General features: G+C 41.3%; 1 protein-coding gene across 3 annotated transcripts in view; it reads right to left on the bottom strand.

Moving 5' to 3' along the window:
• LOC134755975 (histone-lysine N-methyltransferase, H3 lysine-79 specific) overlaps nucleotides 1-13968 on the bottom strand; it is a 72346-nt gene that overhangs the window by 8407 nt on the left and 49971 nt on the right. For 2 of the 3 annotated variants that reach the window (XM_063692701.1, XM_063692702.1), the window contains exons 6-14: nucleotides 13138-13566; nucleotides 12362-12525; nucleotides 10957-11126; nucleotides 10241-10401; nucleotides 9408-9635; nucleotides 4037-4243; nucleotides 3166-3603; nucleotides 1273-1518; nucleotides 456-782 (exon numbers count right to left, since the gene is read on the bottom strand). In XM_063692701.1, coding sequence (XP_063548771.1) covers nucleotides 456-782; nucleotides 1273-1518; nucleotides 3166-3603; nucleotides 4037-4243; nucleotides 9408-9635; nucleotides 10241-10401; nucleotides 10957-11126; nucleotides 12362-12525; nucleotides 13138-13566 — 2370 coding nt within the window. Of the gene's footprint in view, nucleotides 1-455; nucleotides 783-889; nucleotides 917-1272; nucleotides 1519-3165; nucleotides 3604-4036; nucleotides 4244-9407; nucleotides 9636-10240; nucleotides 10402-10956; nucleotides 11127-12361; nucleotides 12526-13137; nucleotides 13567-13968 lie in introns of all 3 variants that reach the window. The other variant, XM_063692700.1, reaches the window with a different exon arrangement.

Genomic DNA, 13968 nt, shown 5'->3' with positions numbered 1-13968 from the left:
CATATGTTCTACAAAACACATTTTATAGGGTTGTCCAATTCTAATTTTTTCTGAGGATGGAAGAAGAGTAAGGTATAAAAGTTTATCTAAATATTAAAATTTTTGCCTAAAAAATTGTTATTCATTGTTTAGTCTAGATTCTAATTGATAGTCATACCGTGGCCGCGTCTTTTTCGCGATAAAAACGGGAAGAGCATCCATCCATTTATTTGATACGACTTGCGAGGTAAGAATAAAGACGAATAGTTTACTCCGTCATTATAAAGTCATAAACGCGACCAGTCAGTCTCTCGAAAATTGCTAGAAATGTTAAAGATGAGAATTGGATAACTTCAAGACGTCGGTCTTTCGCTCGTGGCTGTGACCCCCTTGCGACATCTACGCACGCGAGTATGTCGCGGTATATCTATTTAGATACATGTGTTTGGCGATAGAAGGCAGTGTGCGTGTGTTACCTGCGTGTAGTCGGGCTGGTGGCGCAGGTCGCGCTCGAGGTGTGCGCGCCGCTCGTACTGCGCGTGCGAGTAGCGGTCGCGGCGGTGGTCGCGCGAGCGCGGGAAGGCCGGCGCCGCCGTGGGCGCGCGCGAGTACCCGTGCGGGGAGTGCGGCGTGTGCGGCGGGTGCTGCGCGTGCTGCGCGTGCTGCGCGTGTTGCGAGTGCTGCGAGTGCTGCGAGTGCTGCGCGTGCTGGTGCGGGTGGGGTTGCTGCGCCGGCTGCCGCACGTAGCCGTTACTATATGCGTGATTTGGAGTTGGCGGCTGCCGCGACGCTTTACGTTGCTCCTGGAATCAATTAAGGGGCGGTTAGATCGTACCCTACCTAAATAGTTTCCAAACATCGATATCATGCAGCATTCAATTTTTGACGTAAAGTTTTATTGTCGGCTTACTTGTATGTATACATCCATTTCCCAAAGCTGCATGATTCAATGAACAAATGAATTACATCTCAAGCCGTATCAATCAAGTTATACATAAATGCAAGGACATATTTTGGAGTAGGTACACTTATAGCAGTTTATATTGTCTTTGATATTGTTCTATCAATTATTCAATCAGTTCACGCCAGCTTTGGTGAACTTATTTTTAATGTGCGGAGTACAATATGGCTTTTGGCAATTTTACTTTTGTATCTATAAAACTGAATACCTTTAAATAAAATAAAAAGAAACGCAGGCGAGGACAAATATAGACGACGCTTCTATTGATAATAACCGTTCCAGTATGTAAGTGTGCCGCGGACCTAAATAGAAGCTCATGAAAAGAGTAGTACCTGATCCTCATTGAGCACGGAGGTGATAATGCTCTTGAGGCGGTCTTCAAAGTTGATGACCTTGGGGGACTCCTGCACCTTGCCGACGACGTTGAGGGGCTTGCCGGGCGAGCGCGCGCGCGCGGGCCGCGGGGGCTGCGGGGCGGCGCGGTGCAGCGGCCGCGGCCTCGGGGACTCCCCGCCCCCGCCCCCGACCCCGCCGCGGCCATCCTCGCGCAGGTACCCGTTCACGATCACGTGAGGAGTCTATCAAGATGTCAAAGGGAGATTAGAATCTAAGGCCAAGTCTTGACGACGCCGAACAACGATATACATACAAAAAACCGGCCAAGTGCGAGTCGGACTCGCACACGAAGGTTTCCGTACCATTACGCAAAAAACGGCAAAAAATCACGTTTGTTGTATGCCCCACTTAAATATTTATTTTGTTCTATTTTTAGTATTTGTTGTATAGCGACAACAGAAATGCATCATGTGTGAAAATTTCAACTGTGATAGCTAGTGACAGACGGACAGACAGACGGACGGACAGCGGAGTCTTCTTAATAGGGTCCCGTTTTTACCCTTTGGGTACGGAACCCTAAAAAGACCAGAACAAAGTAACAAATACTCATACCAAAGAGGATATAATAAGATAGAGCGGTACTGTCATAGTAAATTTTGTAACCACTGTAAATTCACTACCATCTATCGACATACTTTAAAACTAAAAATGAAGATTTATAAAAATACGTTAAAATGTATTTAAATATGGATAAATGTTTTTTTTATTTGCATTAATTATTTTTATATGATTTTGACCCATGTTCTTTAACGGATATGCGTTAAAATTATAAATAACAAACGAAACCGTCAACGCCCTCTATACGAGAGTAGGCCAAAACTAGTGGCGCCATCTGATCGAGAATCAAATTTTCGTGATTTTCGAGGCACGTTTTTTCCTTAGACTGTATCCATCTATTACGGAGTTATATCTATCTTTGCTCATACTTACAGTTGTGTGCAATAAAATAGCAGGCAATAGGAAAATCAAAATTAGGGGAAAACTATAACTTTAGATCAATTATATTGGATCTTTTTTTGTAATTCTTCTGCATCACTTGACATTGTTTCAAAATTAACTGTAACCTTTACTTTAGTAGTATTGGAAGTATAGAAAAAATATAAAAATTCGTAGGTTGTTACGTTTTTATGAGAATTTCCGCAAGATAGTAAAAAAGCCGATTTTCATATTTTTAGGGTTCGGTACCCAAAGGGTAAAAACGGGACCCTATTACTAAGACTCCGCTGTCCGTCTGTCTGTCTGTCACCAGGCTGTATCTCATGAACCTTGATAGCTAGACAGTTGAAATTTTCACAGATGATGTATTTCTGTTGCCGCTATAACAACAAATACTAAAAACAGAATAATATAAATATTTAAATGGCTCCCATACAACGTGATTTTTTTGCTGTTTTTTTCCGTAATGGTACGGAACCCTTGGTGCGCGAGTCCGACTCGCACTTGGCCGGTGTTTTTCATACTTCCAATATTATTTAAGTAAAGGTTACAGTTAATTTTAAAACAATAGCAAGTAATGCAGAAGAATTATAAAAAAAGATCCAATATAATTGATCTAAAGTTATAGTTATCCCCTAATTTTCATTATCCTATTGACAGCTGTATATCTTAAATGAATTATGAATTTGACCTTTCTGAGATCATTATTATTCTGCTCCCCTAACGTTTGCATGTATCATTAGAACCACTAGGCTATTTGGACATAAATTATTTAGTCGACAAGTTACTTGATGGACAAGACAAAGGAGCACTGCAAGATACTCAGTTCGCTTGTTATTCGTTCATTAGACGTTTATAATAATAAAATCAATATATGCCATAAAATAACCTACCTTCTTGCCCGCCTCAATCTGCCGTCCGGTTTCCAGAATCTTCTGCGCCAGAAGCTCCGGGTTTTGCTCCTCAATCTTGCCCATGTCGGGCACGTCAGGCCACTCTTGCGAGCGCGAGCGATGCTCTCGAGACTTGCGCGGTTTCGAGTTCACCGTATGAGGTTTTACAGTAGCAACGGGAACGGACGGCGGATTCACCTTCTGATGCTCGCTCGCTCTTTCCATTTGAATTATTTCTCCTTGTAAATGTCCGACTTGAGCTTGTAATCTTTTCCGGTGAGCTAGCGTGGCCGTTATCTCTCTAAGGATGCAGTCGTGTGCCATGTTCTGAGTGATCTCGATGTCTGGCGGTATGTGACCTAATTGGCGATACTTTTCTGTTATTTCAAATGTTCTTTGTTTAACGAGCATAGCCTGTTCCGCCTCTATGTTGTTCACCTGTGACAAGAATAAGTACATAAATATGATTCCCCATTTTCTGAAGTATGAAGAAATAATATAACACTGCAGTCACCGGGGGCTTATTACATAATAAAATACTATTAGTGATTTTGTAATCACTAATAGTATTTAGCTTGTATTTCATTATGTAATAGGCCCCTTAATGTATGTCTTTAGGATAGCTAATCACGGTCGAAGCCTGTAATGCTTTCTTAAAAAAATGCGGGAAAATAAGATCTAGCCCCAATATAATTTATAACCTTAAATTTCAATTACAAGGTTGATAGAGTAAATAGAGTTACAATTGTTACAAACCGACGATTGTAATGTTGAACGAAATTCCATCATAGTCTCTTCGACGTCCAAAACGCATTGCTTCCGAGTTACACTTCCAAGCACCTTCGAAACAAAATTCTGGGCCATTAATTACCTGCTGCTGCAGCTTGCTGGCCTTGCTCTGCAGCTCCTTGTGGCGGCCGACGATCTCCTTGGCCTTGGCCAGCAGGTCCACGGTGTTGTTGGCGTGGATGCCGAGCTCCGTCATGCGCGCCTTCAGCAGCGCCACGCTGTCGCTTATTAGCACGTTGATCTGTTTGTCCAGTTGCGACGCGCGCGATTTTAGCTTTTGGTTACGCTCCTGTAAGGAAAACATGTGTTAGCAGGCGTGGCTTATGGGGCTCCCATATTGGCCGTTATTAAATGTTACATATTAATATTCTTATTCTTATTCTTAATGTGTGACAGGGACAAGATAAGAAAACAGTATCAATACTAAAGAGGGTGACCGACTTGGACGACCTGCTCCATAGGAAAAAAATATGTTTTAAGCGTCAAAAAAATTTTCTTCTACTTTTTCGTAATCTGTACACGATACCGAATATGCCCTTATTTATGCCCTTATAACCCCGGGTCACACTACGCTGGACAACGTGGCGCGAAACTCGATTCAACACCACTCGAGCGATAATTATTTACGTTGCATGTTTAATATCAATTGCCAATGAACGCTTTACCCACTTTATTTTTTCAAAAAATATTATAAGTACATACTAATAAATCAGTCGCGTACTGTACGTTTGACCAAGATGTTGGCTTTATACAGTTAGAGCTTATAAAGTTAGGACTTACAGAGTAAGTCTTGGTACCTACTACGGGATCTGATAGCTTTTTACTGTAAAAGCTTTATGCGCCTAGTCTTGGCAACACTTTACATGAAATGTTTTGGTGGGATTTCATTGATTTTTGTAAGAGTTGACATACCAGCTAGAAATGACATATTCGTTTATAGAATCTACGATAATACAGGATCATGTAAACAGGCATAATTTATAATATTTTAACATTCAATTTTTATAAAACTTACGTATTGCTAGCGCTATCTAAATATTTAGGGCCTATATAAATTATAGGTCAGGAATTTTATGTATTATAAATTGTAAGTTTCTAGAAATTTTAAAGCATTATTACCATAATCGGAATTGTTTTTAATGAACTAAGCGTTAGTGAAGGTCTCCGATTCATCAGCTCACTCAATCGATATTTGTGAATTTTGTGTTTACGACTAAGTACATATTCCATTTTTGGAAAATATACAAAATCACCGAGTCATTGTGGATCAGCGCCTAAAGAAGTGGCGGATTCGATACCATTAGGCATTTTTTCCTTTTTGAGACATGTGTTCTATCTACATGCAAACATCTAATGCAGAAATTTTATATATTTAGATATTTAATTCTTAATGGATAAGAATTAGTCAAATTTCACTTAGGGAGATACCTTGGTGTGTAGGTACATACTTACGTGCTATCGTGGTGCTGTTGGAAAACCGCGGCTTTGTAATGCGACGATTAGAGTTTGACATGTGTTTTTTAAAATAAAATTTGAATTTAGCGAGTGCGAAGTGCGCGCCGTTCCGGCTCTCCGGCTGTTCTTCTGTATAAGTCGTACGTATTACTCAACTTATTTTCGCGAAATTTTGTGAGCAGAATTTATTGAAAAAATATTAAAATCGCTCACTCATCACACGCGAGTCAAGAGGTAAAAAATCTGGTATATAAATGAGCTCTCCGAATATGCATACATTGTTACGGATCTTACGACCGCGTTACTCTGGTGTTTCGAGATCTCTACACGGCGCGAGTTGCCAATCGTTGAGGGTATGTGACATCCAAAAACAAAAAGTACAGTTGTATGTTTTTTCTAATAGGCTACACTTATTTAGGCTATGTTCGCGAGGTTCTACAGCTCACAGAACCTCCCTTGTGTTTAAAGTTCACCATCTCGCGTCACCGCGTTATCCCGGCATTTTTAGCCACGCCACGGCTAATGGGAGCCTGGGGTCCGCTTGGCAACTAATTCCAAAAATAGGTAATAAGCGTAGGCACAAATTTTTACGAAAGCGATTGCCATTATTAGGATTAGTTCCGTTCCCTCACGATGTTTTCTTTCACGGAAACGCGACTGATAAATAGTGGATAAATATAATAATTTCGTACATAAGTTTCGAAAAACTCATTGGTAGGAGCCGGGGTTTGAACCCGCGACCTCCGGATTGAAAGTCGCACGCTATTACCGCTAGGCCACCAGGTCGTTATTCTTTTGTCTAGAATATTCGATATCCTAAATGTCAAATAACTTACGCTTCTCAAATGCTACTGCGAACGGTAAATAGTCATATCATGATAGGAAGCTTACATTCACATAATTATGACCTTTTGTTTTCGGACGTCACTGCCGTCACTGGTGTGTTAGACAGAGTTCTCAACAGCTGGCTACTCGTAGGCGTGTAGATATCTCGGACCCACCAGTGTAACATGACCGTAAGCTCCGTAACAAAATAAGCGTAATCGGAGAGCTTACTTATACTGGTTTATTAGCCCTTCACTCGCGTGTGATAAGTAAGCGATTTTAATATATTTTTTAAATTTTATTACGGCGCCATCCAGTGTTGAGTAGCTGTATTAGATTAGTGTTAGGCGAGCTATTGTGAAATAATTAAAGAACAGATTATGTTTCATAACTTTGACATAATATTTTAGACCGTGGTATATGTTACCTACAGTTGATATTCATTCTAAAAATGTCAACCGGTAAAACCCTATTGGAATGGAAAGTTGCTATTAATGTATGCCGCTAAAAAGCTGTCATTTCATATTCACTAGTTTATTAATTCATGCAAGAAACAGTAACAATATAGAGGGCGCTACTTGGCTGGTTTACGTGAACCTGGTTCAAATCTGTACTTTGAAAACTTTTAGCTCTTTTTTATCATTGTTTTTTTATTAGCATTCCAATCACTGCTACCACACAAAATTTCACGATTGTAGGAATTCAGGAACCAATGTTTCCAGGTTTATGGGTATTTTAGGTACCCCCATTTTAAGGGGTTGCAGGGCGAAAGTTAAGGATTTCTGGTCACCATACGTGATTGCATACCGAACCATCTCTACATGCCAAATTTCAGCATTCTAAGACTTCAGGAAGTAGTCTGTATTTTCTATGACGCGAATTTCATGTGTTTCGAACAGTGAAAATTAAGGTACTATAAAATTTTAAGTATAATAGGTAGCTTAATAAAACTTGGTGTTTTTGATAAGTCTACTGAGTACATGGTATACAAAAAAATTCAGCTCTCTAGCATTGTCCAAGATGAAGCTACGAGGGTTCGAAAATATGACGAAACGTGCCGAGAAAAGATATGCACTGCCTTTTGCCCTTTGTCTAGTCTTGGCGGGGGCACGGCCGTGCCCCCAGATATTACGTTATTTATATTAGGCTGGGAAGTATCACGACGACGGCGCGGCTAGACGAGGGGCCTGTAATTAAATTTCATACAAAGTTGCAGGCCTAGGCCGGGAAGTGGCTCTTTTAATTTCCATTTCACATATATTTGTGACACAGCATCATGGCATTCAGCCAAAAAAAAAACTATAACCAATATTTGCTTATGGTTCGGAATGACATTCTGCCAATACTCCTTTAAAAAAAACAATAAACGATAATTAATATATTTTGCAGTTTTATTTGTATCGAATTTACAAAAAATATATAAATAAAACATTATTAACAAATTCAATAATATTGAATTGCAAATTTACCTACAAATACAGATTTAAAATATAGTTGGTCAAAGCAGTTTGTCAGTAAATAAGAACAAAAAAACTATACTCATCCTTTTCTTTTGGGTGCTAGTGCCAGTGTAAGATAAAGATAGTATGATTATCTCTATCTATGTTTGAAATGAGACAGTCCTTTGACAAACTATATTCCATTTAAATATTAGCGGTAAAAATGTCTACTCAAACACGCGTAGGTGTTTTTTAATCGTTTTGGAGGTAAAGTTGAACATTTTTCATTGTGTATCTGTAATTCTATTTTATTGGATTTATTGTGCGTTGTTTATTGTGTTATTTAATATGAGTTCCGACGAAAATATTAAATGAATACCTGTTAATTATACTCCATGTTTAAGGCAACGATGTATGTGAAGCATAATATCAACATAAAAAACTATGTAATCTTAGTTATGTGGCTAAAACTACAGTCAGAAGTATGCAAGGCGAAAAATCAAAGATACATAAATATACCTTTGAACATTTGTGTAATTAATTGATAAACTACATGTGTAAAATATACGACACGTGTGATAAAGATAGGTACAGGTGGTAGTTATATTTTGTGCCTAGTTTACTTTTAGTTTCTTTAGAATTAAAACTTTGATTTCGTGGAGATTTCTTTATTTATTTCATTGCATGTTTGAGAAAAGCACTATACATACATCGGCGTGAAAAGGGGTTGTCGGCCTCATAACTATCCGGCCTCACTACGTTCGGCCGTATATATGCATTCGGCCGGCAACCCCTTACTTCCCGGCCTCTGTAGTAATGTACTATTCCACTCAGGCTGTCGTGTCGTCTACCCTTAATTACGGCCTGCTACTGTGGGGTAATTCTGTTGACGTCCAGAGGGCATTTATTATCCAGAAATATTGTATACGAGAATGCTGGCGGCTGGTGGCCAATGGGGTGGCGTTAAATTTGATGACACGTGCAGACCTCTTTTCCAAAAGTTTCACATTCTCCCCCTAGCCCGTATGTACATTTTAAAAGTATGTATTTTTACAATAAACCACCCGGAGTACTTTATAAAGCGCGAGGAAATGTTCGCAAGACAACTCCGGGCTCAGTACCAACATCTACTATACCAGCCAGCCTGTACCTCTGATATATATAGGAGAAATGCTTTTAATATGTGTGTTGTAATATTCAATAACCTCCCTATAGAGCTGAGAATGTTGAAAGGGAACGTATTTAAAATAAAATTGACTGAATGGCCACATGAGCATTGCTTTTATAGTGTTAAGGATTATTTAAAACGTAATATTTAAAATGACAATCGCCGATTTTTAATTGACATATGTAATTTATTTTATTTTATTTTTGACTAATCTACTATAATACTCTCCTATTTTTCAATTTAATGTCATTGACATTGTTTTATTATGATATTGTTTTAATGATTGCATGTTAGTAATTAGTAAATGTACCTTAATGTACCATTTTGTAAATATTTTGCATGTTAATATTGTGTCGACTGAATACTGTTTCTAACTATTTTATAAGATCTGATTGTTACGTATTCAAGCAAACAGCTATTCAAGTGGTTAAATAATAACGCTTGACTTCCAATATCTCAAATTCTGCAATGGAATTCCGCTTTGGGCCCATAGAACGAAATGAATTATATTAAAATACCTATTTATACGAAAACGATACCAAGAGAGCAAGCAAAGTCCAGCTTACCTTCTCCTTGTCGATCTGGTGCCGGATCTCGTGCGCGAACTCGGGCGAGTTCATGCGCTGTATGAAGGAGAGGTACTGGTCGCGGAACATGTCGAGCAACAGCTGCAAGCTGTAGGGCGTGTGCGGCGAGTGCGGGATGTCCAGCTCCGAGTGCAGGCGCTCGGCCGGCTGCAGTCCGCCCAGGGCCGACAGGCGCTGACCTACGCAGCCTGGCGGCGGGGCCGTTTCCTATTAGAGTAATAATGGTCAGATGTTGAACGAATGCGCAATGCATAGATGGGAGAATAAGAAAATTTGGGATCTTTTCACCCGACAGTGCGACGCAAAGGTACATAATCCTAGGAGCCACTTACATAACGTGTTTTTAAAATATACAATACAAACTTTGATATTGGTCAATTTACTACCCAATCATCCCGCTTTTGTAGCAAGTATGTACTAAAATGACAGATCGGTTGGAAAAATTAGGGCAGACGAACTGCCTTTCGTCTTTCTAGTATCTAGAAAATAAGAATAAAAAAACCGGCCAAGTGTGAGTCGGACTCTCGCACGAAGGGTTCCGTACCATTACGGAAAAAACAACAAAAAATCACGTTTGTTGTATGGGAGCCCCATTTAAATATTTATATTATTCTGTTTTTAATATTTGTTGTTATAGCGGCAACAGAAATACATTATCTGTGAAAATTTCAACTGTCTAGCTATCACGGTTCATGAGATACAGCCTGGTGACAGACAGACAGACGGACAAACGGACGGACAGCGGAGTCTTAGTAATAGGGTCCCGTTTTTACCCTTTGGGTACGGAACCGTAAAAACAAAGGTTAGGTTACCGCGCCGCTGCGCTCGGTGGAGGCGAGGGTGGTGGAGTGCAGCAGGTCGAGGCCGGCGATGGCTTGCGGCGCGGCGCGGCGTCGCTTGCTGCTGCGCGCCGCCCGCCGCCGCGCGCCGCCCGCCGACGCGCTGCGCTTGCTCGTGCCGCGCCGGCTGCGGTCTGCACACACAAATACACATTCGACGCTTTACAGTGGTGGGCCGTGGGTGGGAACTTATGTACCATCGGCCGGACTGGATCGGGTCGGCTCGGCCGGCTGCTGCCGCATCGCAACGATGCACGAGCACGAGCACTCGACGACGCATCGTCATCGCAGCAGCAAACCGACGTCACCGTACCTTGTACAACCATTTATGTACATAGTATGTGTGCAACAAAACACGGTGCCATATCGCCGCTATACTTACTCAACCTCGTATCTGCAACACTCATTTGATGACAAAAACACCCGTATCTCGAATGAAAGAAAGCGACATTTCCATCAAATGATTGTTGCAGATATGAGGTTGAGTAAGTATAGCTACGATATATCTATCCGTGTTATCTTATACTATACCTACCTTTATACAAGAATATATATATTTCGGGGATCTCGAAGAACGACTCTAACGATTTCGACGAAATTTGCTATCGATCTAGCTAGGTCTTATCTCTTATATTAGCGTCGTCGGTGGCGGACGAGTCGTCGTCGCTGGTGGGGGTGGGTATACTGACTGGAGTCGGAGCTGGAGGCCCAGGGCGCGCCCCACTCGCGCGGCGCGGGCTCGGGGCCGGGCGCGTCGTCGGTGGCGGACGAGTCGTCGTCGCTGTCGTCGCTGCTCCGCCGCGCCGCCACGCGCCGCTTGGCCGCCGCCGCGCGCGCCCGAGTCCGCCCCGCCTCGCCCCTAAGGACACATCCGAGTTACTGTCCGTGTCCGCTCCAAGCATACATACGTCCGGGGCCTATTTCAACACGCTCAAATTGACGCCTGACTGGTAATTTTCTGTCAGTTTCCAGGTCGATAGGTAACGATGGTACCTATATTGTTCCTGTCAGGTGACAATGTTACCGTGGTGAAACAGAGGCCAGGCCTAATATATTCCTTGAAGCTATTCAAGTATAGCTCTTACAACATTTACGATTACTCTGCGTTCCACCGCCGGCATTACAGAGGAATGAGGTGGTATGTGGTATGAACGAAATAATGATAGTTAACCTTTTGGACGCCAATGACGGATATATCGGCACCGCAGGTCCAACGCCAAATACGGATTAATCGGTCAAAGACCACAGAGCAACATAGACCTACGTGCATGTGCATAAAGTTCAATTTCAGTTTTGACACTTCGGTGACGTGGCGTCCGAGTGACAGCTTTTGTGGTTGACACGGCGTCGAAAAGGTTAAGTCTCACAGATTGTGTGCACAATAACTTTTTTGTACTGGGCAAATAAATAAAACTCCGAATTGTATTGAATACCGGGTATTGTATTTACCAAGTATATTTCTTTTAATGAATTCCCGGTATTTCGACTACAATTAAACCCGCAGCACGTCACTTACTCCGTGATGATGGCATGTGCAACTTGTGCCGAAATATCAGGCTTTCTAAACCGTAAATATGTTGAGCAATTGTAGAAGCAAACGGGAATTAAGCTGGGACAATTGTTTAACTAAAGAATCACCCACCTCGACCAAGTCGACCTTAAGTCGCCGGCCGATGATGGCGCCGGTCATGGTTATCGATAAAGAAAAAAGAAAACATTAATCTCTCTGTAACATCACTTGATAGAAACAGATAGTTTTATTGTTTTAGATAAATACGATCGTACCCCTGCCCTGTGATTAATTCCATTCATAGAAAAGCATCTAAGCATAGTGACCATATTAGTGTTAATGTGCAGATAAATTTAACTACATTTCCGAATAGAAGGAATCACTAAACATTTCTAGGTAAGATCTACTATAACCACGTCAGTGTCGCCGTGTTAGTGCAGGGCCGGTCACTCGGTCAGTTCGGAAACGCAGCTTTCATTATAGCACAGCAATGACGGCCACATCGCTCAGAACTAATTCGCGACGCGACGTGACGCACAGAGCAGAGCAGAGAAGAAGTACAGAGAAGATAATCTAAATCTGACCTGCCAGGTTGGGGCCGGGGCCGGGGCCGGGTGACCTTGCGGCGGCGCTCGGGCAGCGAGGCGGAGCTGTGGTTGCTGTTGCCGTTGAGCAGGTCTGGCGTCGGCTGCCGCGTCGGCGGCGCGCTCAGGTTGCGCTTGCCCATGCCCTCCTCCTCGGCCGCGCCCTAACAGACAAACGTGCACTATGCAGGGGGAGTACGCAACACTTCCCCCGTAAATAACCATTAAACCTTCAATTATAGCCTTGACGAAAAATGTCGCTAAGGGCGGGTTAAATTTGCATTTTACGGACAGATTAAAAATAGGACAATGGGGATACTAGCCGTTGGCATTCCCACTGTCCTACAATCCGCTTTTAACGGACGGAAGTTTAAACGACCGACCCTTTGTTTGAAACAAAAAAAGAATAGATTTTTTTAGTTAAAAATCTAATATTAGGTGTCTGTATACTGTATTTGGGTACGCAATAAAATAGATTACAAGTAGAATATAATTTCTATAAATATGCATATACTCATTGGCTACTCATAATTTCTTAAATTATAAATAATTCAAATGATATCAAAAATAATCATGATGGTAGAAACAAATTTAATAAATATATGTCAATACCAACAATACTACATTCATTAATTTAATAACATAATAAAAATATTGTGCGAAAACCATGCATATAATGATGTGCTTTTGAAATATTCGAAATAATTAGAAAAATCATATATATATATATATATATATAAAACGTTAAGTAAAATATTATGCGATTGGAAACAGACCCTTTTGCTGACCTTGAGTTTCGGATTTTTCAGTCTTTGAAAATATCTCTCCAATTTGGTCCTATCTATAATGTGTAAATAGTAGGAGACTGGCTTCCCCGTCCACGACACGGAGCCCTTCAGCGGCGACATGACGCTGACGTGCATGATCGTGCCGATGTCGCTGAGGTTTCTGTCTGTTATCCTAAAGTTGAGTGGGCAAAAGCTTTTGGACGACACGATCTTCGCTCCGTCCTTCAAGTCCGCGAATCTCTCCTTGAGCTGATGGTCCACGTGGGGCCCGAAGGCGAAGTTGTTCACGAACACTATCGTCGCGGCGTTTATCTTTTCTCTGTGTTCGTCCATCAGAAAGTCGCCCTTTATTAATTTATACTCTCCATACTTTTTGCCATACCACCTCATCCACATTTTGAAGTTTGAATCCATACACTGGAATTGAAACAAAAATATTATTTTTAGGCCATTCTAACAATATACGATTAAATTATTTGTAATACTGGTCTCTGTTGCGCGCAACTTATCTAATTATTTATTACTTAAATATTACACAAAAATTATTATTTATTACATAAAAATGCAACCTTGCTTTTGAGGGTTAAAAACCGGACAAGTGCAAGTCGGACTCGCCCACCGAGGGTTCTGTACTTTTAGTACCTATTTGTTGATATAGCGGCATAACAGAAATTCATCATCAGTAAAAGCTATCACGGTTCATGAGATACAGCCTGGTGACAGACAGACAGACAGCGGAGTCTTAGTAATAGGGTCCCGTTTTCACCCTTTGGGTACGGAACCCTTCAAACTAGACAGTTGAAATTTTTACAGATGATG

This window comes from Cydia strobilella, chromosome 3, assembly GCF_947568885.1.
Source record: "Cydia strobilella chromosome 3, ilCydStro3.1, whole genome shotgun sequence".
Taxonomy (NCBI): Eukaryota; Metazoa; Arthropoda; class Insecta; order Lepidoptera; family Tortricidae; genus Cydia; species Cydia strobilella.
Note: the sequence above shows the minus strand (reverse complement) of the source record. Positions and strands in the feature narration are given on the sequence as shown.